The 27,079-nt window shown below is 43.2% G+C and overlaps 1 protein-coding gene across 3 annotated transcripts in view; it reads right to left on the minus strand.

Moving 5' to 3' along the window:
- LOC137656776 (integrin alpha-PS3-like) overlaps positions 1-27,079 on the minus strand; it is a 75,931-nt gene that overhangs the window by 676 nt on the left and 48,176 nt on the right. For all 3 annotated transcript variants that reach the window (XM_068391050.1, XM_068391049.1, XM_068391051.1), the window contains 7 exons: positions 20,760-20,923; positions 20,542-20,635; positions 8,369-8,473; positions 7,343-7,431; positions 6,457-6,626; positions 5,168-5,264; positions 172-307 (listed from right to left, as the gene is read on the minus strand). In XM_068391050.1, coding sequence (XP_068247151.1) covers positions 172-307; positions 5,168-5,264; positions 6,457-6,626; positions 7,343-7,431; positions 8,369-8,473; positions 20,542-20,635; positions 20,760-20,923 — 855 coding nt within the window. The remainder of the gene's footprint in view (positions 1-171; positions 308-5,167; positions 5,265-6,456; positions 6,627-7,342; positions 7,432-8,368; positions 8,474-20,541; positions 20,636-20,759; positions 20,924-27,079) is intronic.

A 27,079-nucleotide genomic window follows, 5' to 3' on the forward strand; every position in this document is an offset into this window, starting at 1 on the left:
TGCATGGTGAGTAATCAAACAGCTAGTGTAAGGATAGTAGAGGGGGTGAGCAGGGCTACACACCGGAACTCAACGAGCAGTGAGGGTGTGACAGCGTGTAACTCCTCGGATCGGAATGTACCTGGAATTCCTGTATCCGACTGTACCGGAAGTTCAATTATGATATGGTACCTTGTATAAAAGCAAAACCAGGAGGAAGAGGAGAAACAGGCCTCCCAATATGGCCAACAGCAAGATCCACAAGGCCACTCTTCTCTCTGCTACGCTGAGTGGAATAAGTCTCGTCTCTATGAAGACTCCGGACGTACTGTGGACAGTCAGACGTTGAAAGAATTACGTAGTTTATGAATACGGCCTCGGCGGATTTTCTTGCGTAATCGCAACCATATAAGAAAATGGTGTAACTTGTAATAAAAGAAAAGCCTCCCCATGTAGCTCATCATGCATAGAGGTACACAATATCTATGGAAGTTATAATATACTGGCGTAGCACTTTACACAAGGTCCTCAACTTACAAACTTAACCCTTTTACCCCCAGGCTATTTGGAACTTTCTAACCCTTAACCCCCTGGCGTTTTTTTTTCCAAGCACATTTTGCAATATATATTTTTTAAATTGCTCTGACAGCCTTAATTCTCATCATAGAGAGGTCAGGTTGGTCTCATTCTTTTGAAAAATACCTGAAGCTTCTTATTTAGATATCAAAAATAGGCAAAAAAAAAATGTACATAGCAGTGTTTTGCAAGGACGTACCAGTACGTCCATGGGGGGAAAGGGATGAGTTTTGTGAAACGTACCAGTACGACCATTGGGGGTAAAAGGGTTAATAGGTTCCAAGGAGTTGTGTGTAAGTTGAATTTTGCTAAAATTAGGCCTAGGCGTAACCTGAATCCCGAGCCTATGATTCCCAGCTACAAAAGTCAACAAAATAGTCGGGTTTCATATGAAATAGATATCAGGTTATTACAAATGTCAATTTTGCTTACTATATTAACCCTTTCACCCGCAAAAGAACATACTGGTATGTTTCACAAAACTCATCCCTTTACCCCCATGGACATAGTTGTACGTCCTTGCAAATAACTATTTAAATTTTTTTGCATATTTTTGATAATTTTATGAGAAACTTCAGGCATTTTCCAAGAGAATGAGACCAACCTGACCTCTCTATGATGAAAATTAAGGCTGTTAGAGCAATTTGAAAAAAAAAATATACAGCAAAATGTGCTTGAAAAAAATTAACTCCTGGGGTTAAGGGTTGGAAAGTTCCAAATAGCCTGGGGGTAAAAGGGTTAAGAGATTGAGAGTCGTTAGATGAGAAATGGGGACATTTTTAGGAAATCTTTTTCACAGAAGAAACAGAAATTCTAATGTCACCACATACATATTTTATTGCAAAAGTTTCAACATTTCAAATGTCATCATCAGTGCTACTGTTGTGACATTAAAAGACTTGACTGCTGCTACCCAAGCTTTATTCAACTTAAACTTCAGTATATTATTCCCTGAAACAACCATGAACATAATTAGCAATGACCCCATAATAAATGTAATACAAACTATGTTAGATCCTCAAAGTAAATCTAATTAAACCAAATAGATACAAATGGAATAAACAAAAGGAAATACAAAAGAAACAGAGAATTACTTGATAAGTTGCTCCAACTGTCCCTCCATCAGGTAAGTAAACAATGTAAAGATTAAAAAAAAATTCAAATTAAAAATTACATAAAATAAGTAAAGAATCATTAAAAAATACATACAAATCTTTAAAAATTCTTTACTTATTTTATGTAATTTTTAATTTGAAATTGTTTAGTTTCTTTTATCTTTACTTTTAGGTAGCACTGAAGATGACATTTGAAATATCAAAACGTTTGCAATAAATACGTATGTAGAGACATTAGTGTTTCTGTTTCTATTGGGAGTCATTCAAAGGCATCCTTTATATTGTTTCTCTTGTGAGCCCCAGAAGGGAAGTTCTGTTTAATATCACAATTTATTCAGTCGACAGGATTAAAGTTTCCTTCTACAGCATTTTTATTTTCATTAGCTAGAAATTAAGAGCAGACAAGAGAATGTCTTGTGACGTCAATTAGTTTCTAATAAAGCAGACAAGAGAATGTCTTGTGACGTCAATTGGTTTCTAATAAAGCAGACAAGAGGCAGACAAGAGAATGTCTTGTGACGTCAATTGGTTTCTAATAAAGCAGACAAGAGAATGTCTTGTGACGTCAATTAGTTTCTAATAAAGCAGACAAGAGAATGTCTTGTGATGTCAATTAGTTTCTAATAAAGCAGACAAGAGAATGTCTTGTGATGTCAATTAGTTTCTAATAAAGCAGACAAGAGAATGTCTTGTGACGTCAATTAGTTTCTAATAAAGCAGACAAGAGGCAGACAAGAGAATGTCTTGTGATGTCAATTAGTTTCTAATAAAGCAGACAAGAGAATGTCTTGTGACGTCGATTGGTTTCTAATAAAGCAGACAAGAGAATGTCTTGTGACGTCGATTGGTTTCTAATAAAGCAGACAAGAGAATGTCTTGTGACGTCGATTGGTTTCTAATAAAGCAGACAAGAGAATGTCTTGTGAGGTCGATTGGTTTCTAATAAAGCAGACAAGAGAATGTCTTGTGAGGTCGATTGGTTTCTAATAAAGCAGACAAGAGAATGTCTTGTGAGGTCGATTGGTTTCTAATAAAGCAGACAAGAGAATGTCTTGTGAGGTCGATTGGTTTCTAATAAAGCAGACAAGAGAATGTCTTGTGAGGTCGATTGGTTTCTAATAAAGCAGACAAGAGAATGTCTTGTGAGGTCGATTGGTTTCTAATAAAGCAGACAAGAGAATGTCTTGTGAGGTCGATTGGTTTCTAATAAAGCAGACAAGAGAATGTCTTGTGAGGTCGATTGGTTTCTAATAAAGCAGACAAGAGAATGTCTTGTGAGGTCGATTGGTTTCTAATAAAGCAGACAAGAGAATGTCTTGTGAGGTCGATTGGTTTCTAATAAAGCAGACAAGAGAATGTCTTGTGAGGTCAATTGGTTTCTAATAAAGCAGACAAGAGAATGTCTTGTGAGGTCAATTGGTTTCTAATAAAGCAGACAAGAGAATGTCTTGTGAGGTCAATTGGTTTCTAATAAAGCAGACAAGAGAATGTCTTGTGAGGTCAATTGGTTTCTAATAAAGCAGACAAGAGAATGTCTTGTGAGGTCAATTGGTTTCTAATAAAGCAGACAAGAGAATGTCTTGTGAGGTCAATTGGTTTCTAATAAAGCAGACAAGAGAATGTCTTGTGAGGTCAATTGGTTTCTAATAAAGCAGACAAGAGAATGTCTTGTGAGGTCAATTGGTTTCTAATAAAGCAGACAAGAGAATGTCTTGTGACGTCAATTGGTTTCTAATAAAGCAGACAAGAGAATGTCTTGTGACGTCAATTGGTTTCTAATAAAGCAGACAAGAGAATGTCTTGTGACGTCAATTGGTTTCTAATAAAGCAGACAAGAGAATGTCTTGTGACGTCAATTGGTTTCTAATAAAGCAGACAAGAGAATGTCTTGTGACGTCAATTGGTTTCTAATAAAGCAGACAAGAGAATGTCTTGTGACGTCAATTGGTTTCTAATAAAGCAGACAAGAGAATGTCTTGTGACGTCAATTGGTTTCTAATAAAGCAGACAAGAGAATGTCTTGTGACGTCAATTGGTTTCTAATAAAGCAGACAAGAGAATGTCTTGTGACGTCAATTGGTTTCTAATAAAGCAGACAAGAGAATGTCTTGTGACGTCAATTGGTTTCTAATAAAGCAGACAAGAGAATGTCTTGTGACGTCAATTGGTTTCTAATAAAGCAGACAAGAGAATGTCTTGTGACGTCAATTGGTTCCTAATAAAGCAGACAAGAGAATGTCTTGTGACGTCAATTGGTTCCTAATAAAGCAGACAAGAGAATGTCTTGTGACGTCAATTGGTTCCTAATAAAGCAGACAAGAGAATGTCTTGTGACGTCAATTGGTTCCTAATAAAGCAGACAAGAGAATGTCTTGTGACGTCAATTGGTTTCTAATAAAGCAGACAAGAGAATGTCTTGTGACGTCAATTGGTTTCTAATAAAGCAGACAAGAGAATGTCTTGTGACGTCAATTGGTTTCTAATAAAGCAGACAAGAGAATGTCTTGTGACGTCAATTGGTTTCTAATAAAGCAGACAAGAGAATGTCTTGTGACGTCAATTGGTTTCTAATAAAGCAGACAAGAGAATGTCTTGTGAGGTCAATTGGTTTCTAATAAAGCAGACAAGAGAATGTCTTGTGAGGTCAATTAGTTTCTAATAAAGCAGACAAGAGAATGTCTTGTGAGGTCAATTTGTTTCTAATAAAGCAGACAAGAGAATGTCTTGTGAGGTCAATTGGTTTCTAATAAAGCAGACAAGAGAATGTCTTGTGAGGTCAATTGGTTTCTAATAAAGCAGACAAGAGAATGTCTTGTGAGGTCAATTGGTTTCTAATAAAGCAGACAAGAGAATGTCTTGTGAGGTCAATTGGTTTCTAATAAAGCAGACAAGAGAATGTCTTGTGAGGTCAATTGGTTTCTAATAAAGCAGACAAGAGAATGTCTTGTGACGTCAATTAGTTTCTAATAAAGCAGACAAGAGAATGTCTTGTGAGGTCAATTTGTTTCTAATAAAGCAGACAAGAGAATGTCTTGTGACGTCAATTAGTTTCTAATAAAGCAGACAAGAGAATGTCTTGTGAGGTCAATTGGTTTCTAATAAAGCAGACAAGAGAATGTCTTGTGACGTCAATTAGTTTCTAATAAAGCAGACAAGAGAATGTCTTGTGACGTCAATTAGTTTCTAATAAAGCAGACAAGAGAATGTCTTGTGACGTCAATTAGTTTCTAATAAAGCAGACAAGAGAATGTCTTGTGACGTCAATTAGTTTCTAATAAAGCAGACAAGAGAATGTCTTGTGATGTCAATTTGTTTCTAATTTGCAAAGAAATATAAACTTTCTAATAAATCATACTACTGTACTACTTTACTCTACTCTACTTTACTCTAATTTACTTTACTTTACTCTACTTTACTCTACTCTACAGCACTGCTCACAAATCAGCCAAAATATCCCTTCATTCATTAAATAATCTTTTTAATAAAAATATACTGACTTGCGCCCATAAAAAGTCAAGTCCTGGTTGATTGAAACCACTGAAGCAATGGCATCTGTTTCCACAATCGCTCCTGCTGCAGCATTGATATGTCCAGCTGTAAAATAACAGCAAGGAATAGCAGTTAATATTTTGCACCTTATGATTAAATCTGAACTCTTCATGTGCCATTAGTTAACCCTATTACCCCCAGGCTATTTGGAACTTTCCAACCCTTAACCCCCAGGCATTTTTTTAAAGCCTTAATTTTCGTTAGAGAGAGAGGTCAGGTTGGTCTCATTCTTTTTGGAAAATGACTGAAGTTTCTCATAAAGTTATCAAATATATGCAAAAAAAAAAAAATGTAAATAGCAGTTTTTTGCAAGGATGTACCGGTACATCCATGGGGCTAAAGGGATGAGTTTTGTGAAACGTACCAGTACGTCCATGGGGGTAAAGGGATGAGTTTTGTGAAACATACCAGTATGTCCTTTTGGGGATAAAAGGGTCAAGAACATAAATTGAAAAGATTCTGAAAAATAAAAGATGGACGACTTTGATATCCTTAATTATTCAACTTTCCTTGATAAGGAAGAAACTAATTTCTTTCTCGATTTGAAAATAAGCATTACTGCATTCCCAAATGTGGTATGTTATTTAGAAATTATTCCTTATTAATTACTAAGAGTATATAATCTCCCATAAAATGGTATACTGTACATCAAGATCATTTTCTACATTAAAACAGGCAGTATCTCAACTACCCATACCACAAGCTTAGCTTTTATCTTAATTGCTTACAGTCACCTTCTACACTTTACAACATAAACAATGTAATTAATTCTATTTTTCCCACAGACATAACTTTCTCTTGTACAGTACTCATACTTCCTGGATAGCAAACAATTAAATCAAAGGTCTTATTTTCTGCTTGAAGTCATAAGTACTTGAACATAAGTGAAGAATGTACCGGTATCATACCCTAAATACATGTAGTTTTAATACACTATAACATTTAAACTTCCCTATATTTCTTGGAATACTTTTTCTTCTGAATTCTTCAAATCATCACAGATACTAATGATACGACAAAGACCAATTAACCTTTTCAATCCCAAGCCCTGCTAAAATATTCATCAATCTCAAGGAAATTCCCTTGTACCTTATCTTTTCCACCCATGAGTTACCTATAAACCTGACTTTGCCTGAAGAAAGTACCGGTAAGTAAAAAGAAAGGTGAGGAAATTAAATTTTGCTATAGCAAACTTATCATTGTGACTCTAAAGGAATCGTATACTGTGTTGCAATACCTAAAGCTGTGAAGTTGACGTTCAGCTCAAGAGCAAGAGATGCGGCATGGGTTCCTCCTGGCCAGGAGTTGATGAGGCACTTCACTCGGGAACACACAACTCCATTGCCTCCACAGCTAAGCAGTTTCACCTCGGTTGCGTTTTGCAAAACTACGCCACTGTCCTCCAGACTGAAATAGCATAAAAAAAGATGTGATCACTGGAAGTTTTTCAGGTCAATATTTATTCCTATGAAATGCTCTGGTACCCTATTAAAAATGTCCCAAACTTGAAAGCCCAATCGTTCCAAACACTGTCCGCAACTTCGCGCTCCTTGTTAACAAGGGATGGGGGATTTGTGGGAGACTATAGCCCTACCTGCCATTGCCTAGCTCTCCTTGGTCCTATCTAGGGTAGAGAGAGGCCCTACTAGGACACTGTTCCGTTGCTTACTCCTACCTCTCATGAGAGACTTCTACCTCTTTAAACCTTTAAAAGTATACTGAATCTCTAATGGCAGAAAATCAATGTTCTCCACCCAGAGACCTTATAATAGTCAGTGAGAAGCTGTACTCTTAGAGGAATGAATATATTATCTTTTAACATTGGGTAAAATTAAATAGATGAACTGGGGTCTGAAAGGGAAATATTCTCGCAAATAGCTTCTCCAACTTGGTCTTAATCAGAAGCCTTTAAATATGCTTCTTTAAGTAGTCAGTAAACAAAGGAATTCAAAGGGCAAGTCAACGTATACCAAAAACGGACATAGGAAATCATTTTGTAATACAATTTAAGATTGTTTAACATTTTGAGACTAAAAAATTCCTAGGAAAAGTACCATTTGGCCATAAGCGGACAAAGGAAATCATTCTGTAAATAAGAGACTATAAAAAAAACCCATTCTCACCCAGATATGTCACCACCATCTCCTGGCCTCTCTGTCATTAGGGGAACTTCTTCAGTAGTGCAAATAAAAGGCTGGTCCATGAAATTTGTCTGCAAAAGGAAGTTAAAATGGCTAAGTCTTAGACATAAGATTCATGCAGGAAGGCAGCTGTACTTCTTAGTTTGAATATATTAAATGAAAATAAAAGTTTGCTAGTTTTCTGTTATTGTTTGATTCCAAAGCTACTCCAAAAATTAGAAGGAGGGATTTTGATATAGGAAAAATCTATTTTTGGGCGAGATAGCCAGGTCGTCATGATGGAAGTTCCTCATCATCATAAAAATAATAATAATAATAATAATAATAATAATAATAATAATAATAATAATAATAATAATAATAATAATAATAATAAGGAAATATCCAAAGTAGAAGCTGCCAATGAGGAACTTCCATCAGGACGAGATGGCTTGAGCCCAAAAAAAACTATTATATAGATCAAGAATTACTATATCCTAAAGACGATGCCATATGGCAAACAGGATACCGCTATGCACATGATCATTAGGGTCTACTACCTATCATTTTTGTAGTGTCTCCAACCTCACCATCCAAGCGAGCTAAGGATGAGCGGGGGTTTGGGGAAATATATACGTCTACCTACTGAGTCATCAGCAGCCAATGCCTGGCACTAGCTTGGGTGCTGATAATATGTACGCAGTTAAAAAATCCCGTAATTTTAATAGGAAATTCTCCGTAAAAATCTACTGTTCTCAGCCATATTTCAATAAAATACAGGCGACTGTAACTTTTACCCCTACTTTTTTATTATATTTTACGGGTTAGAGACAGTAATATCACTCCTTTACGTCACTATATGCATTTCTAAAACGGCAACTTATGCCAGGACTTTTACCGTTTTTTAATGCAAATTTTTAACAGTGTAGGCCTATATGTGGTCTCTAGGGCATGTCCAACTAGCTCGGGCATTGCCACTGTCCCTCGCCTCTGCCATTCACGAGTGGCCTTTAAACCTTTCAAACCTACCTTTGGTTGCTGAATTGTAAGAAAGTCTGCATGCCCAATGAATTTCACAGGAACGTCAACAGAAATCTCCACGCTTCCCAGTGGTGTTGGTCCTGACTTGACCACCTGAAAAGACACACCAATTTATAAATAGTCATACCACTCTTCACGGAAGATTCTGCTTACGAAATTTTCAAGCTGCGAAACGAGATGCGAATATTTTTATGACTCAATTAACGAAAAATGATTCATTTTACGAAAAGAGATTTGCCAGCCAGGCCGAGAATAAAATAGTCCCCCATCACAAAGAGTTTAAGAAAATGGGTCCAGACAACAGAAAATGTAGCTGTAGTCTATAATAGGGGTAACTATAATAGTACAGTACAGTAGTATATGTACAGTATTGTGCTGTATGTATTGTATTATTTTCTATTTATTATTGCATTATGTTGTAATAACTACTTAATTTACAGGTATTAACAGTTAGTTTAGATATATTGGATGGTTCAAATGTATCAGGCTGTACAGTATTTCATTGTGGTTATACTGTAGCTTTATTATGAGATTTAATGTGGTCTTTTGTAGGGTTTGGAACGAATTAGGCAATTTGCACATGAAATGTGACTCACAACACGAAAAAATCATTTTACGAAAGCCACTCCATAAAGTATTAATTTCGTGTTGTGAGGCATTACCATACTGTTGCATTACTGTATTCTTTTAATAGAGGTGAATCTGTTACCTAGGGAATGCAATAGATAGTATCAAATAATTCGTAGACTGAGGTGGTATGGTCATGTCATGAGAAGAGATGAACAGTATATTGGGAGGAGAGTGATGAAATGGAGGTACAGAGAATGAGAAGGAGAGGGAGACCAAAGCGAAGGTGGATGGACTGTATCAAGGATGACCTTAGATCAAAGGGATTAACCGGTGATGAAGTGTGGGACAGAGGTAGATGGAGAACGCTGGCCAGAAACATGAACCCCACATAGATGTGGAAAAGATGCAGACAAAGAAAAAAAAAAAAAGAAGTATTAAATTATTCGTGTACCATCTTTCGACTCCATAGCAATGACGCATACTTTAACTGATCTTACTATTTATGCTTTCAAAACAACAGGCAGTTTTTTCTATTTAAAATTAATAAGGCTTTGATAATTATTGTTTCTTATATTTAAAACTATCACCTTATTAATACAATAAGGCCTTTTTAGACTCAATTCTTAGGAGATTCCAAAAGTGGTTTGATTTTCAAAACATAAGAATGTTTTCATGTTGTTCATCCTCATTTGTTTTTATCTTTCATTTTTGTTTCCATAGTGTTTTAAAAAAGTGTTTTTCAAATATTTACTCAAAGATATCTTAGTAATAAGTATTAAAAGAAATAAGTAAGATTCAGTCCCAAACTTATTTGTGTGAGATATTAAATTTTATTAAATGTTTACAAATGGTCAGACATGAGCGTCCCTTTAAGTTAGTTGTCCATTAAGACCTGACATGTCTCTCATGATGAAAATTGATTTAATCTTGTAGGCAACCATTACTCGGACACTCTCTGTCGCACTAAAAAAAAAAATAAGTAAAGGAAGAGTTCTTTGTTCTGCAAGATCATCTTCCTGATGGAAGGTTCCTTCGGTAGCTTCCTTGGGTATATTTAACTACAAGGATATTCCCAGAGAATTAAACCACAGGTTATCACAGAATTCTAACTTCTGGTGCGAGTATCCTAAAGGTTTCCCTTTAAGACATCGTATATCAACAGGGGACGCACGTATTAACACGCCACATAGCTATCTGCACCCCATATAGAGTTAACACTTCGATATGGAAAGGTGGAGAATAACTGGGGAGCCGTTCCACAGTTACACTCGTCCGTGGCTACTTTTGGTACTCGAAACGTAAACAAACGGGCGCCATTGTTAAATGACGTCACGTCCGTCCTCATCCTTCTGCTTGTAGCTACCTTGCTTAGACAGATTTCCCCTTGTGCGATTTTCATCGACTTGCATCGCCATTATGTCTCTACCTTCAGCCTCGCCTTCTTCTGGAAAGTTGAGTACCAGGTCCCAGTATTGTTTAAATAAGCTCTGGCCGTAAAGTAACTTATACTTTTCGTAATATTTCGTGTTTTGTGGCGGAGCTGTGCTGCTACCGGACACGCCATTTTATGGCGTCGCTGTTCTCTTGCATGCCTTATTTAGCTAGTCAGAACAGCTTTTTCCGGCCTCTTAACTAATTGATATTGTTAGTTATTTAGTCTTCATAGCTAGGAACTTCATATATCGTGTTTTAGCGCTCTATTATCCGGTCATCGTTCGACCCCATACTAGATTGCTAGCTTAGCCCCTAGGCTAGATTGCCTAGCACTTGTGTTCATGCATGATATATTCCAGTGATCCTAGGTTAAGTTATGAAGATAGTGGCACTATTTATCATACTGTTAACTGTGATGTAAGTGTTTTTCGCCTTCAGGGACCATATAGGGGACCGGTTTGATTGCGTTCCTTTCTAACCTAACCTAAATGTAGGAACCCCTATATGCTCCCTACATCCCCTGCCTACGGACATTCCCTCTGCGTGGCCAAGCTTCCCCTTCTATATAGGGGAATCTTGTCCACAATCAGAGTATTTATCGCTTCTCTGTCTACCTTAAGGGAATGATCCCCCCTTAGGGTTGCGACCGAGAAAGAGGAACGGCTCTGTCCTTCCTCAGTTGCTTAGGGTTAGGTTACTTACCCTTCCCTGCAACTTGCAATGTGTCTTTCAGCCTACCTAGCATGGGAATTAACACTCCTTATCTAGGTTAGGCCTTGGGGGGGGGAGCTAGTTCTGTACTTTTATAGTTTGAGATGGTACTCTGGCACCGTTCTCATTCTGGTTACCTACCCTAGGCTAGGGAGCGTCCTCCCTTCCTTGGTGGCCGTTCTTGTACAGAGCCTCCTCTATGAAAGACCCCTCTTCTCCTCCCACCCCACCTATCCCTTTGGTGTAGGCTAGCCTATACATAGGCTTGCCTATACACATCTGTCCCTAGTCCTACAACTCCTCCCTTGGGTGGAGTGATAGGGCTATCTTGATCTCCTGTTGAGCAGACCGCTCTGGTACACATACCCTTCATAGCGTTCTATGGGGGTAGCCACTGGCAGCGATTTGTCCAACAGGGGGTTCCCCCTCTTGAGTGTACTCTAACCCTCCCTTGGGTTACCCTGGCACCCGGCCGGCTGCCGGCCCCCTGCCATTGGATGCTAGGAGTATCTACTCCTATCATGTGTACACTCTCTCTGGAGGGATGCCGGAGGGGTATGTGGTTTTATCCCTCCAATCCCTCCTTATCTGTCTCTCCATCTACCCTGGTGCCGGTCCCTTGCCGCCTCTACTGCCGGCGATATCGCCCTACACTTTGGTGACTCTCTCTCATAAGATACCCTCCCTCCTCTAAGTCGTCAGCCTTCCGTGTGCCGGGGGGCTGCCGCCTTCCGTCGGCATACAACCGATGATCCTCCCCTCCCTTACCTAGTTTCGGTTGTCCGATCTTCGGGCCGGCCTCAGGCGTGCCGGCATTGATTGCCAGAGGTCTAGGTATACTACCATATACTTCATTATCTTATGAACTGATCACCAAGCCGTCAGCCTTCGGCTGCCGGAGCCGCCGCCTCCTGCCGGCGTTCCCCAAGTTGGTATTATGCTTAGATTCTCAATGTGTCTGTCTTAATGCCTTACACCCTGCTGGAGCGGCCTCCGGCGTGCCGCCGGCCTGCCGGCGCCCTCCGGAGGCGCCAAGGGACATGCACCCCTTCTACTACCTGTCGACAACATGCCGACAGTCCTACACTGCAGCCAGATGGCTTAGCCCCTTCTATATATAGGTATTGTCTTACCATTCTACTAGTGGCTGGGCTGTCTTCTTGCACATTACAATTTTCCAGCATACTCTGTGTGTCTTAGCACGGTTGGTTGCCGGAACCTGGATCTATACGGGGTCTCCCATTACCCCTTTACCCCAAGGAACTGAGTGGTCTCAGTCCCTGATACACCTCGCAGGCAATCTCTGCTAGAACTTAGCTTCTACCCACCACGGTGATCCATGCGGATTTCCGTTTTGTGTCCCTCGGTCACAAATGAAATTGCCTATTGATAAGGTTACGGTAACCGACTGGGCGGGATTCACAAGTACGTGTCTATCTACTTCCTTTCCCGCTCCTATTCTCAAACATTACAATATTCATGAATTATTTAATGTTAGATGAAATTTTGACTACTTAAAATCTAACCTTAGAGTAATGTAAGTCATTCTTATGCCTTCCATATACTCATGATCTCTTTCTTTTACAGGAGGAGTATATGAAGTGTGAACACAACTTCTGTGGAGTGAAACGCCCGGACTTCTACGGGCACAAGGCGTGTCGGACCCACGCCCCCTGCACCAACAAGAAAGGCGACCTGAAGTTCTGGGACCCGCAGCACTGTACAGTCTGCAAGAGTCGTCTGGTCGAAGCGTTCGACGATCCTCCTTCAGCGGAGGTAAGGGACAACGCTCGGGAGAAGCTACGCAAGTGGGTGCGTGGCTTCCAGAAGAACGCCACCGGACCGTATCTCGCTACCGAAGATTTGAGGGCCTTGCTATTCCCGAAGGCATCAAAAGACTCAGTGGTCCCCAGTGATCAGATTCCCACCGTCCAGATAGTGGTGGAACCTGATGTTGTCATGGCCCAGTCCATGCATGAATGCCGTCTAGATTCCGACAACGTGGAACGTATGTCGGAAGTGTCGGAAACAACGGAGAGGAACCTCATGGGCGAGGAGCTCGACTATGAGGAAGATCAGGTGGAATACCCTGATTCGGAGCATGAGGTCGCCCCCACTCCTACCCCTGCACCAACTCCTACGCCGACCGAGGAATCCCTTCCTTCAACGTCTGCCACCCCGGACCCTATCCCATCAGGCACTCAGGAGGTCTTCAAGATGCTTGAAGCCCTCATGGATAAGAAACTTCGCGAGACCCACGAGCTATTCAGGTCTAACCTTGGAAGTCTTAAGCAACCGAAGCGGATTTCGGTTAAGGACCTCCCTGCCTGCTCGGATACTAACCCATGGAGGTACAGTATGCCGAGCACATGCCGATCACCACGGGCAAGATCTTCATCAGTGAGAAAGTCGGCTCGATCGCGTTGGAAGAAGTGGAGTTCTTCCCGAATTTTGAGGCTTATCCGGACTGTTACGTCCGACTCAGGTCCGAACCCTCCTCTAAAGAAGAGACCGAACCGAAGGAGGTAATTGTGTTCAATCTCTCGAAGGCCCAGGCTATGCTAGCCAACACGGTGAAGAGAAGGGGGCTTCACCAATTCCAAGATGCCGGCGCTTAGTAAAAAGCACCCAACCTTCGTCGCACCGAACAATGCGACCTTCCCCTTTATTGAAAAGGCCTTCACTGCGGTACTGAAAGCAGTGGAAGAAGGGAAACCTTGCCCTGTACTGGAGGAGTGCAGGCCCTTCTCCCTGACTACTCCCCCTGATGATAGACACTGGAAAGACGTCCAGTCGACATTCACAGTGGGGAAGCTAGAGCCTGACGTTGCTGGTCGTCAGTTTAATGAGGACCTCCCAAAACTCAACGATCACCTCCTTCGTAGGGAACAAGATACGAAGGAAAGGCTTGCCGCATCAATGTCCCTCCAGGTACAGCTTGAAGTCATGGCCGGTGACACTAGGATTCCAGACTTCTACATGGTCCTTGCCAAAACGCATTTGGCAACCGTCATGAAGGACCTGTACAGCTCCACTAGGGCTCGCAGAGCCTGTCGTGAATTCGTGTTCACGAGCGCTACAGTGAGACACAAACCCCGGAGGCTGATTTCCTCCAACATCTGGGATAAACACCTCTTTCCCTCCTCCCTAGTGAAAGAGATCGCCGACAAAGCCGCCACGGAGAACAGGAACCTTCTCCATAAGTGGGGCATGTCGAAGAAAAGGAAATCCTCTCAGGACGACAGCCCTCAACCTAAGAGGAAACCTCAGAAACCAAAACCCCAGCAACGTTAACAGAGACGGCAGTTTCCGGGTTCCGCTACTCCCCAAGTGGCAGCTCAGCCACAACAGACCTTTCAGCTGGTCACCCAATCGATGGTCTCTCAGTCACCGGTCTTCACCCCTGCATTTGAGCAGCAAACCACTACCTTTCGTCCCAAAGGTAGAGGCTCAAGTAGAGGTTCAGGCAGAGATGTGTCTCGCCGCCCCTCCAGAGGCAGAGGAGGAAGGGGAGCTAGCGGCCGAGGTAGCAAACCCTCGGGAAGCCAGAAGCAATGAAGTGCTTCCGGTGGGAGGAAGACTCCGCCAATTCCAGGATCGTTGGACCTTCGATCCCTGGGCACACAGCAACGTCAAGAAGGGACTAGGCTGGAGCTGGACACAACAACCCCCAGCCTTCCAGCAATTCTTCCAACAGTCAACCCCCCTCCTGGAAGAGTACGTTCTAGAACTCTTGAACAAGAAGGTGATAAGGAGGGTAAAGTCAACCAGGTTCCAAGGGAGACTATTTTGCGTCCCCAAGAAGGAATCCGACAAACTCAGAGTCATTCTAGACTTATCCCTCCTCAACAAGTTCATTGCGAACAACAAGTTCAAGATGCTGACTCTTCAACAAATAAGGACCCTCCTGCCTCAAGGGTCCTACACGGTCTCTATAGACCTGGCGGATGCCTACTGGCACGTTCCAATGAACCATCACGCTTCCTCCTACCTAGGATTTCGACTCCAAAGGAAAAGTTACGCCTTCAGGGCCATGCCCTTCGGGCTCAACGTGGCCCCACGGATCTTCACCAAGCTGGCAGACGCCATCGTTCAACAGCTCCGCCTTCGCGGTGTCCAAGTGATGGCTTACCTAGACGACTAGCTGGTCTGGGCGACATCACCCGAAGATTGTGTACGATCCTGCAACAAAGTCACCCAGTTCCTAGAACACCTGGGATTCAAGATAAACACCGAGAAATATCGCCTCTCTCCAGCTCAGAAGTTCCAATGGTTAGGAATCCATTGGGATCTTCAGTCACACCGCCTTTCCATCCCACAGAAGAAAAGGAAGGAAATAGCAGGGTCTGTCAAAAAACTGCTGAAATCCAAACGGATCTCAAGACGACAACAGGAACAAGTTCTAGGCTCTCTACAGTTCGCCTCTGTGACAAACCCAGTGCTTCGTGCACAGCTAAAGGATGCCGCGGGAGTCTGGAGACGTTCTGCATCCATCGCTCTTAGAGACCTCAAGAGACAGCTCCCAAACAGACTTCGGTTACTCTTAAAGCCGTGGTCGGAAGCAAAGGCCCTGAAAAGGTCCATCCCTCTTCAACACACACCTCCACCACTCAACATCCACACGGACGCTTCGCTGGAGGGTTGGGGAGGTCACTCCCACCAACGACAAGTTCAAGGAACATGGTCTCCCCTATTCAAGACGTTTCACATCAACATCTTGGAGGCCATGGCGGTCCTTCTCACTCTGAAGAAACTCTCTCCGCCTCCCTCGATCTACATCCGTCTGACTCTGGACAACTCGGTGGTAGTCAGATGTCTCAATCGTCAGGGCTCGAGATCGCCCCAGATAAATCAGGTACTTCTTCCGATCTTCCGTCTGGCAGAAAAGAAGAAATGGCACCTGTCTGCAGTTCACCTACAAGGATTCCGCAATGTGACGGCGGATGCTCTATCACGGACAAACCCAATAGAGTCGGAATGGTCTCTAGACGCAAGATCATTCTCCTTCATCTCTCGCCAAGTCCCGGAACTTCAGATCGATCTCTTCGCAACGAGCGACAACAATCAACTTCCTCGTTATGTGGCCCCGTACGAGGACCCCAATGCAGAAGCAGTGGACGCCATGTCACTGGATTGTAACAGATGGTCCAGGATATACCTGTTCCCTCCCACCAACCTTCTGCTGAAAGTCCTCTCCAAACTGAGAACCTTCAAAGGGACAGCGGCCCTAGTGGCTCCCAAGTGGCCCCGGAGCAATTGGTACCCCCTGGTCCTGGAGCTGCAGCCCAAGCTGATCCCCCTCCCGGGCCCAGTTCTCTCTCAGCAAGTACAGAAGTCGACTGTCTTCGCTTCATCGCTGAAAGTCAGGGACCTTCATCTCATGATTTTCTCTCCCTAGCCGCGAAGAAAAGGTTTGGGATCTCGAAGAAAAGTCTAGACTTCCTCGAGGAATACAAGACCGAATCCACACGACGGCAATACGAATCATCCTGGAGAAAGTGGGTCTCGTTCGTCAAAGCAAAAAATCCTACGGAAATCACCATTGATTTTTGCATGTCCTTCTTCATTCACCTTCATGGACAAGGCTTAGCAGCCAACACGATTTCTACCTGCAAATCGGCTTTGACTAGACCACTACTGTACGCCTTCCAGATTGATCTGTCCAGCGATCTCTTCAATAAATTACCAAAGGCATGCGCTAGACTACGCCCAGCACTTCCGCCAAAACCTATCTCCTGGTCCCTGGACAAGGTGCTCCATTTTGCCTCTAACTTGGACAACGATTCGTGCCCTCTCAAGGATCTGACTCAAAAAGTTATATTCCATTTTGCTCTCGCCTCAGGAGCCCAAGTCAGCGAAATAGTGGCATTATCAAGAGACGAGGGTCATATCCTGTTCACAGATACAGGAGAACTTACCCTCTTCCCTGATCCAACGTTTCTCGCAAAAAACGAATTACCCACCAAGAGATGGGGCCCCTGGAGAATCTGCCCCCTGAAGGAAGATGTCTCTCTATGTCCAGTAGAGAGTCTCAAGGTCTATCTTCGAAGAACTTCAGACTTTGGTGGAGGTCAATTCTTCAAAGGAGAAACATCGGGTAGCGACCTGTCACTGAAACAACTAAGAGCGAAAATCACCTACTTCATTCGCAGAGCGGATCCTGACAGTACACCCGCAGGTCACGATCCTAGAAAAGTCGCATCTTCTCTGAATTTCTTCCAGAGTATGGATTTTGAAAGCCTCAAGAGCTTTACAGGATGGAAATCTTCGTGCGTTTTCTTCAAGCACTACGCGAAGCAAGTGCATGAAGTCAAACATTTCGTGGTAGCTGCAGGTAGTGTTATTAAACCTGCCGTTTAACTCTGCATAGAACAGCGAGTTACTTGGGACTTTAACTCTACGGGTGCCTGTGTTGACCCTCGTGTGATACATAGTGATTTCATGGACACTTAGTGTTTCTAATAGACTGTTCTTACCAAGGTGAAATGTCATAGACTTCACATGAGTGCCACATGCCTTAGGGCATGATGTGGTTTTTTCTTTGATAAAGACTAACGTTCCTCTGGAACCTGTGCTTTCTAATTTTGAAATTTCTTTCAGATTCAAGATTGAAGTCTTCTAATTTCTATGTACATTATTTATTATTGTAAATTAACTTTACATACCTTATTGCATTTATTACTACTATAACCTGCAATTTATGAAATAAAATGTCTATTTTATTACTTGTGCGTCTCTCTTCGCTCCTATTTACACTATGAAATACATGAATGTCATAGTTTCATTTACCCCTTTCCTTTGAAATGAGAAGAATAATATATTTTGTCTGTATTATATACTCACCTATGCTGTGTAATATTCCTAATTGAATACTTACCTTCGCCATACCTTCGAGACCAGAGTGTTCTCTAACCATGGAATATAGTGATTAACTATCACTCATCTACTCTTGAGAATGTTCCTACATGAATATTGACCATTCTGTCTTGTCTCCGAGTCCTTCATGAACTCTCCGCAAGGTGAGTAGACCTTCGATGACCACTTTGAATTTTGGTATAACCCGTTGGAACTTCTCTGCCAGGGGGGGCAGGAAGCTGGATCCACACGGAACCTCTACCGAGGTCACATTACATACCTCTATTCGAAGCCCTTGGCACTTACTCTAATAAGGGGAAATTTTCCACGATACATTGATTCTCTGGTAACTCTTCCATCAGGACGTCATGGCTTGAGCCCAAAAAACGGATTTTGAGCGAAGCAAAAAATCTATTTTTGGGTGAGATAGCCATGACGTCCTGATGGACCCTCCCTTCTATTCTAGTCCAGCCTTTCAGCCCCCGCCCTGTCCTGCTGTATCATGGAGATTAGCAAGGAGCTGGCATCAGGATGAGGACGGACGTGACGTCATTTAGCAATGGCGCCCGTTTGTTTACGTTTCGAGTACCAAAAGTAGCCACGGACGAGTGTAACTGTGGAACGGCTCCCCAGTTATTCTCCACCTTTCCATATCTAAGTGTTAACTCTATATGGGGTGCAGATAGCTATGTGGCGTGTTAATACATGCGTCCCCTGTAGATATACGATGTCTTAAAGGGAAACCTTTAGGATACTCGCACCAGAAGTTAGAATTCTGTGATAACCTGTGGTTTAATTCTCTGGGAATATCCTTGTAGTTAAATATACCCAAGGAAGCTACCGAAGGAACCTTCCATCAGGACGTCATGGCTATCTCACCCAAAAATAGATTTTTCGCTTCGCTCAAAATCCGTTTTATAAACCAAAACTCAAGAAGCAGTGCAACATTGGTAACGATGGCCTATCGGAAACATCACTGCTTCGTGATCTTCCGGACTCGGGTTAGAGTCCCGCTCCAGCCCGATAGTTTCTTGCAGTGTTTGCAACCTCACCATCCTTGTGAGATAGGGATGGGGGGTTTGGGGAGAGTCCGTAAGTCTACCTGCTGTGTCATCAGCAGCCATTGCCTGACCTTCCCTGGTCCTAGTTTGGGGGGGGGCACTGATCATATATGGTCAGTCTCTAGGATATTGTCCTGTGAGGAAATGTCCTATTTGAGTGGGCCATTGTCAGTAAAGAATCTTTGACTGATATTCCTCAAGATAGTAGATAGCTATTATCATTATTACCAGAGTACTAGTGTATGTGACCCGTCAAAATTGAGTGCTAAATATCTAGATAGATATGCACATTTACGAACACACATTCAACCCGTCCCAACACCCTCCCACTTCCCTAACTACAACACGACGGTTTCGGAAATTTGTGGTAGATTGTGATTTCCGAGTACCTCTCGGGGTACCCCCTTCTCACCAGGGCATGACTACTCCCTCTCCCTCTACTGAGGGATGGGGAGATACTGTGTAGTTATACATGGGGAGATACTGTGTAGTTATACATTTGGTAATGCTGCTAAGCATGACCACAAATAAATAATATATATATATATATATATATATATATATATGTATATATATATGTGTGTGTGTGTGTGTGTGTATAGCCAGATGCTTATTACTTATTATTAGGGGAGACTATTATTAGCAAAGCAACAATCTTAATTGGAAAAGCAGGATGCCACTAACCCAAGTGCTCCAACACAGGAAAATATCCCAGTGAGGAATGGATATAAGGAAATAAATACTATATAAGGGAAGAAATTATTAAAAAATACAAAATATCTTCAGATCGGTAACAATTTGAAAGCAGATAATCTAATACCTATGAAGAGAGACTTATATCAACCTTTTTAAAGATTTTAAAGGCCACTCATGAATGGCAGAGGCAAGGGACAGTGACAGTGCCCTAGCAATCAGGACAATGCCACAGAGACCATATATTATATGATCAGCACCCAAGCCCCCTCTCCATCCAAGCTAGGACCAGGGAGGGGCAGGCAATGGCTGCTGATGAATCAGCAGATAGACCTATAGGCTCCCCTAAACCCATCATCCTTAGCTCACAAGGATGAGACTGCAGCAACTAAAGGAACAAACAAATTTGAGCGGGACTCAAACCCCAGTCTGGCAATCACCAGCCAGGGACGTTACCAATAGGCCACCACAACCATTAACCCTTTTACCCCCAGGCTATTTGGAAATCTCCAACCCTTAACCCCCAGGGGTTACTTTTTTCAAGCACATTTTGCAGTATATTTTTCTTAAATTGCTCTAACAGCCTTAATTATCATCATAGAGAGGTCAGGTTGGTCTCATTCTCTTGGAAAATGCCTGAAGTTTCTCAAAATATTATCAAAAATATGCAAAAAAAGAAAAAAATGTAAATAGCGGTTTTTTGCAAGGACGTACCGGTACGTCCATGGGGGTAAAGGGATGAGTTTTGTGAAACGTATCAGTACGTCCTTTGGGGGTAAAAGGATTAAAAAATCATTCGGTGAAAGTTCCAGTTATTGAACTTCAATTTTCACTTACCTTGTAATGGTGAGTTAACGATGACGTATCCACAGTTGTATTAATCTTGTCCTCCGCCAGCCTCGAATAGAATACATGTTCACCGGGAGAATACCTATCATAGATTATCCCTATTATTATCATAATTACCAAATTCCCTCTATTATAAAATTTTCAGATCTGAAGACCTCTATTGAACAGCTATAATATTTCAATCACCTCTACTGGATTCGACTTACCCTTGCAGCTCCAAAAAGCCGACAGCGATCAAATGAGCTTCTATCATCCGGATATTATCCGATGGATTTATTTCGACGCCATCGCCAGTAGCATTCACCTCCACAGTCAACTTGGATGCTGAGTCAGTTACTCCATTAGCATCAATCGTCACGTTCAAAACATCCTATGAGAAGTGAGTGTAAAAAACATCCTGTGAGAAGTGAATAGCGTAAAAAATACCCTGAGAGAAGTGGAGACTATGTAAACAACATCCTGTGAGAAGTGAATAGCGTAAAAAATACCCTGGGAGAAGTGGAGACAGTGTAAATAACATCCTGTGAGAAGTGAAGTGTAAACAACATCCTGTGAGAAGTGAATAGCGTAAAAAATACCCTGGGAGAAGTGGAGACAGTGTAAATAACATCCTGTGAGAAGTGAAGTGTAAACAACATCCTGTGAGAAGTGAAGAGTGTAAACAACACCTTGAGAGAAGTGAAGACAATATTAATAATATCCTGACAGAAGTGAATATAGAGACAAGGATAAATAAAATATTTTAAGAACAACAACAACATTAAAATAAATATTTCTTATATAAACTATAAAAATATAAGAAAACAAGAGTAAGGGAAAATAAATAGAACAGTGTGCCTGAGTGTACCCTCAAGCATGACTTGCATCTTATTAACTAGTAATCGTCCCGAATGGTTTTACTTTATATATAAGGGATTTTGACATAGGAAAAATCTATTTCTGGGCGAGAGACCTGTGCCGCCCAGTGAAATGCTCCTTTTACATCATTTCTAAGGTAATAACTGCTATGAATTTACCAGAGAAAAAATTGTATAGGAATGCTAAGTTGAACCCAGCTCGCTCACCTAATAAGGTGTCGGTATAAATAACTGGGGCGTGATAAATCACAACCAGAGGTCTCACACCATTTAGATAACTCCTGTCAACATCCCCGAACAGCGAGGAGCCGTTCAACATCCTAACTCCAATCGCTACTACGAACGAGCCCACCCACGCTAGTGACGTCACTCCTATAGCACCCCAGATTGGGGCCCGGAAGGGAGGGACGGGTGGATTCACTGGGCGGCACAGGTCTCTCGCCCAGAAACAGATTTTTCCTACGTCAAAATCCCTTTTCTGGGCTCTGACCTGTGCCGCCCAGTGAAATACTACCAGAGAATAGGGACCCAATATGGCTAGCTACCTGGGGAGAAAATAACACAAAAATAGTAATACATGGTGGAATTTAATAACAAACAGGGGGGATAGGAATCCCATAGGCAAGAGATCAACATGGTTATGAGTGGAGAATATCCACTGAAAACAATAATAAAATAACCCGAAGGTAAGTAATCCACAAGGTAAAAATAGTAATAAATACATGGTAAACAATCCCATATAGGGATGGTAATAAATCAAGCAGAACTGTGAATATAGCAAAATACATATCAAAATTAAAATAAAATCAACTCGAGGGATTAAGCACAGATGAAACCAAAACAATTGGTAGAACATATATCAATGAATAATAAAAATAATATACCATAGGGGTGTATGGCAAAGGATAACCAAACCAGGTAGGGACAATAAGAAAGCCAGGCAGGAGGGAAAGAGGACAGAGCAAGACGTTGTGATCAGGACTCAGAGCCTTCAGGAGGAACTACATTCCCAGCTGCTACTGTTGCAAATTTAAGAGCTTCTAAAGGTTTTAGGTAGTGGCGTTTAAAAACTTTAGGGGACTTCCAACCCGTATATTTTGTGAGCTCATCAAATTTCATATGATGAAAGAAGTTAATTGAAGTAGCAACAGCTCGAATATCATGGACGTGTGGAAATGACTCAGGATTAGCTTGTTTAATAAAATACAGAATTTGTTGTCTAATTCCTTTAAGGGTAATAGTTCCTCCATTCTCTCTAATAAATAAGGGCCCTGTGGAAGTTGTGGAAGTTCTACTTAAGTAGGATTTCAGGGTGGTAACTGGACACAGGGATGGATCCCGAGGAAGTGGAACAATCTTCCAGGGAGACCACCTGTTTTGGGGGTCCTCATTTTTAGCCAGGAATACTTTGTTAGGGGAGAGAAGGACCTCGCCCGAAGGGAGAAACCCGATATGACCTGGGTCTCTAGACAGGGCCGACAATTCTGAGATTCTAGAGCCAGAGGCGAGGCTCAAAAGAAAAATTGTCTTTCTTAACAATGCCATATAGTTACAAGATTCATTCAAAGTGTCAGAGGCTAGCTTTAGGACATCGTTCAAGAACCAAGAAACTGCGCTAGGGCAAGTTGATAGTTTCAGTCTGGCACAAGCTCTTGGAATGGAAGAGAAGTATGAATCCGTCAGGTCAATGTCAAAACCGACATGGAAGATCTTTTTCAAGGCTGATTTGATCATGGTAATCGTGTTGGCTGCTAGGCCCGATTCAAAGAGAGTTCTAAAGAATGTCACAGTCAGGTTCATCGTCATTTTCTCAACTTGTGAGTCTTTCAAAAACTTTGCCAGTTTTTTGACGGCCGAGTCATATTGATGGAGAGTGGATTCTCTTTTGTCTGATTCCAGGAATAGGGTATTCAGAGGGTCGATGTTTGCACCCTTTTGAGCTGCGAACTTCATGAAATCCATAAAGTTAGGGCATCCAGAATCCTTGAGGAAGCTAACACATTGCGCATTTGTACTACTTGTGTTAGAACAGGATTGGGTATTCGCCGGGGGCGGAGGCCTAGCTCTAGTAAGAAGGGGAACCAGTTGCTTTTGGGCCAGTTGGGGGCTATCAGAGCCACTTGGCCCTTGAAAGATCTGAGCTTGTGCAGTACTTTCAGCAGGAGATTTATCGAAGGAAACAGATAAATCGTCTTCCAAGTGTTCCAGTCTATTGACATAGCGTCCATGGCATAAGCCTGAGGGTCCAGGTTGGGGGCTACTTAACATTCTAGTTTGCGATTGGATTCCGTCGCAAACAGATCCACCTGGAGACCCGGGACCTGAGATAAGATCTATTGGAAGGATCGATTGTCCAGTGACCACTGCGACTCCAACGGGGTCGTCCGGGAAAGTGCGTCCGCCACTACATTCCGGACCCCGACAGGTGGACTGCTGATAGATGCCACTTGTATAACGTTGCTATGGAGAAAATCGCCAACAAAACGTGGTTTATGTGGGCTGACCTGGAGCCTCCTCTGTTGATGCAGTGGACTATGACTGCGCTGTCGAGGACCAATCTGATATGGAGATTCCTGGCTGGGCTGAGACGTTTTAGGGTAAGCAAGACTGCCATGGCCTCTAGGACATTTATGTGCATTTGTTGAAATATTGGAGACCATAACCCTTGGACTTTCTTGTGTTGAGAGTAACCTCCCCACCCTGTGAGGGAGGCGTCTGTGTGAACGACGAGTCCAGGGGCAGGATATTGCCAGGGAACTGACTTGGAAAGATTCTTGACCTTCGTCCAAGACTGCAGACTTTTCCTCAGGATTGGGGGAAGGCGAGGTCGCCTGTCTCGACGTTTCTTGGTCGCTCTGGAGCGCCACACTGTGTTTATGTCCTTTAGTTTGGACTTTAGGACGATGTCTGTGACGGAGGCGAACTGTAAGGAACCTAGTATTCTCTCCTGGTTCCTTCTGGATGTCAACTTGTCCCTGAGAAACTGTTTCGTGTTCCTCGCTATTTCCTTCCTTTTGGCTTTGGGCAGGCACAATGTATGGGAATTGAGGTCCCATTGTAGCCCCAGCCACTGAAACTTGGTCTCCAGGACCAGACGGGATTTCTCGAGGTTGACCTGAAATCCTAAACGTCAAAGGAAGGAGAGGGCCCTGTTCATCACAGTGTGGCAGTTCCGGACGTAATTCGACCAGATCAGCCAATCGTCGTGATAAGCCACTACTTGAATCCCTTGGCTTCGAAGTTCCCGAATCACCGTCTCTGCTAGTTTGGTGAAGATTCTGGGCGCTATGTTGAGCCCGAATGGCATCACCTTGAAAGCATAGGCTTGTTTGCCCAGCTTGAAGCCTAAGAAGGGGGGAAAATGCCTTGCTATTGGAACGTGATAGTAGGCATCTGTAAGATCTATGGAGGTGGTGACGGACCCATGGGGAAGTAGGGTCCACACCTGCGAGACGGTAAGCATGTGGAATTTTTCGCAACGAATGAAGGAGTTTACACGAGACAGGTCCAGGATTACTCTTCGTTTGTCTGAGCCTTTCTTTGGCACGCTGAATAAGCGACCTTGAAATTTTAAGCGATGCATGCTTTGGATTGCGTTCTTTTGCAACAGATCCTTTGTAAATGAACGTAGCTCTTCTGTCGGGAGTTGGTAGAAACTGTTTGGTGGAGGGGGTCCCTGTAACCAGCTCCACCCCAGACCTTTGGAGATTATGCTGGAAGCCCAGTTGCTGAACTTCCAATGGTCCCGAAATTTGTATAGTCTCCCTCCTACCTGCAACTTCTCAATGGCTTGATGATGATTTGCCACCTCTGCCTCCGCGGAAAGCCTTGCCTCGGTGGGAACCCCTTCCACTACCTCGGTTATGAAAGGCACCTCTGGAGCCTCTGTGGCGCTGGTAGCCTTGGAAAGAACCTTGAGATTCGTAAGTGGGGTTGAAGGCGGGGGAGGCAGCAAACGAAGTCGATGCAACTTGTGTCTGAGGGACCAACACATACTGTTGTTGGGGTTGGCCCTTGAAGGTAGAAGGCTGGGAGCCCTGTGAAACATGGACAGACTGAACGGGGACAGGTTGCACTACCTGAAGAGGCTGTTTGAACTGTGAGGAGTGGAAGGGCCTCAACCTCTTCCTGCCACGAACTGGAGCATCAGGAGATTCATATTTCCTTTTGGAAACTAGACCCCACCTAACCTTGAGGCTTTGGTTAACTCGAGCTGCCTCGCTGAGAACAGTGTTAACCATATCCTCCGGGAAGAGGTCCGGACCCCAGACCGGGGCTTTGATGAGTCTATTGGGTTCATGACGAATAGTAGCCTCCGACAATACATGTCGTCGGCAACGGAATCTGGCGTTATGGAAGTCATATGCGTTGATCAACAAGGTCTGCAGAAGTGACTTCGTGAGGACCTTAAAGATAGGTTCCTCGTCGTAAGTGGCAACGGTCATCTCCGATAGAGCAGTACACCAGGTCTCAAACTCTATTTTGATTAGGGACTCCGGTAGCTTGGGGAAGCGTTCACTGAACTGCGTCGAAGTACAGTCCGGACTCAGTTTGCCTACCGAAAAGGTTGACGGGGCGTTCCGCCAGCACTCATGGTCACCAGGGAAGAGAAGGGAAGTCAATTCCGTCTCCCGAAGCTGAGGTAAGGGCTTCTCTTCCTTGGAGGCCTGATAGGCTATTTCCACGATCTTGGTTGTGCATGGAGTAGGGGTATGCTCGTCTATCACAAACATAGTATACGAGTTCTTATAAGGTGTGAGCATTGTGTTCCCACTATCCCACTCGTTGAAGGCGCGGACCAAAACAGACTGGGCCTGTTCCTTGGGGAAGATCACAGTCTCCAAAGGGACTTTATCTAGGCGGATCAGAGCCTCATCAGTCAAGCGAGCGAAGCTGGGAAAAGGAAATTGCAGACCGGGCGGGTAGAACTCGAAGTCTTCAATCGGTCGAGTTCCGAAACCTTCAATGGACAACATGCCATCCGAGAGGGGGGCATGTAGAGCTAACCTCCAGGGGTTACTCTTTGTAAAGGGTGGGAGCTTAGAGGCGTCGGGGATGGCATATTGCTGCTGTTGTGGCAGCCCCGAACGCATGACTCCCTGGACTAGGTTCTCGACATTAGCAACCCTTTCTTGCTGTTGTTGAAGAGTCATGACGGCTTGCTGAGTATGTGACGATAACATCGTCTCGAAGCGAGAAAACAGCTTCTCTGAGAAATCCGCTGGGTTAAATGGTTCCGCCGGAGGGGGAACGGATGCCGAACCGGAGACCGGTCCTTGAGAAGTCGAGAGCACGGCGACGGAGTCTTTGGGGACTCTAGTGGAGGAAGATTTGGACGACCTCGATGATTTCGAAGACTTGTGGGTCTTATGCAAAGGCTTGCGGTGAGCCTTAACCTTGGGAATCACAGACCGGAGCTTGAGATCAGCACCGGAAGTCCCCGGAAAACCTTGAAAGGAAGATTGGTTCGAAGTAGAGGAGAAAGTCGGGCTGAGGAGAGGAATCTCAGCCCGGGACCCACCTGACTCACCTATCTCCCTACCTGTGTCAGGTTCCTCAAGAACCATGGGTTCGACGTCTAGATTAAGGGTTGCGACGTCTTCCGTTATCGTCCCGCTCGTCTCTTCTTGGTCCGGGGCCAAAAGCAGGGACTCAATATTTTCTATGAT

This window comes from Palaemon carinicauda, chromosome 17, assembly GCF_036898095.1.
Source record: "Palaemon carinicauda isolate YSFRI2023 chromosome 17, ASM3689809v2, whole genome shotgun sequence".
Lineage (NCBI taxonomy): Eukaryota > Metazoa > Arthropoda > Malacostraca > Decapoda > Palaemonidae > Palaemon > Palaemon carinicauda.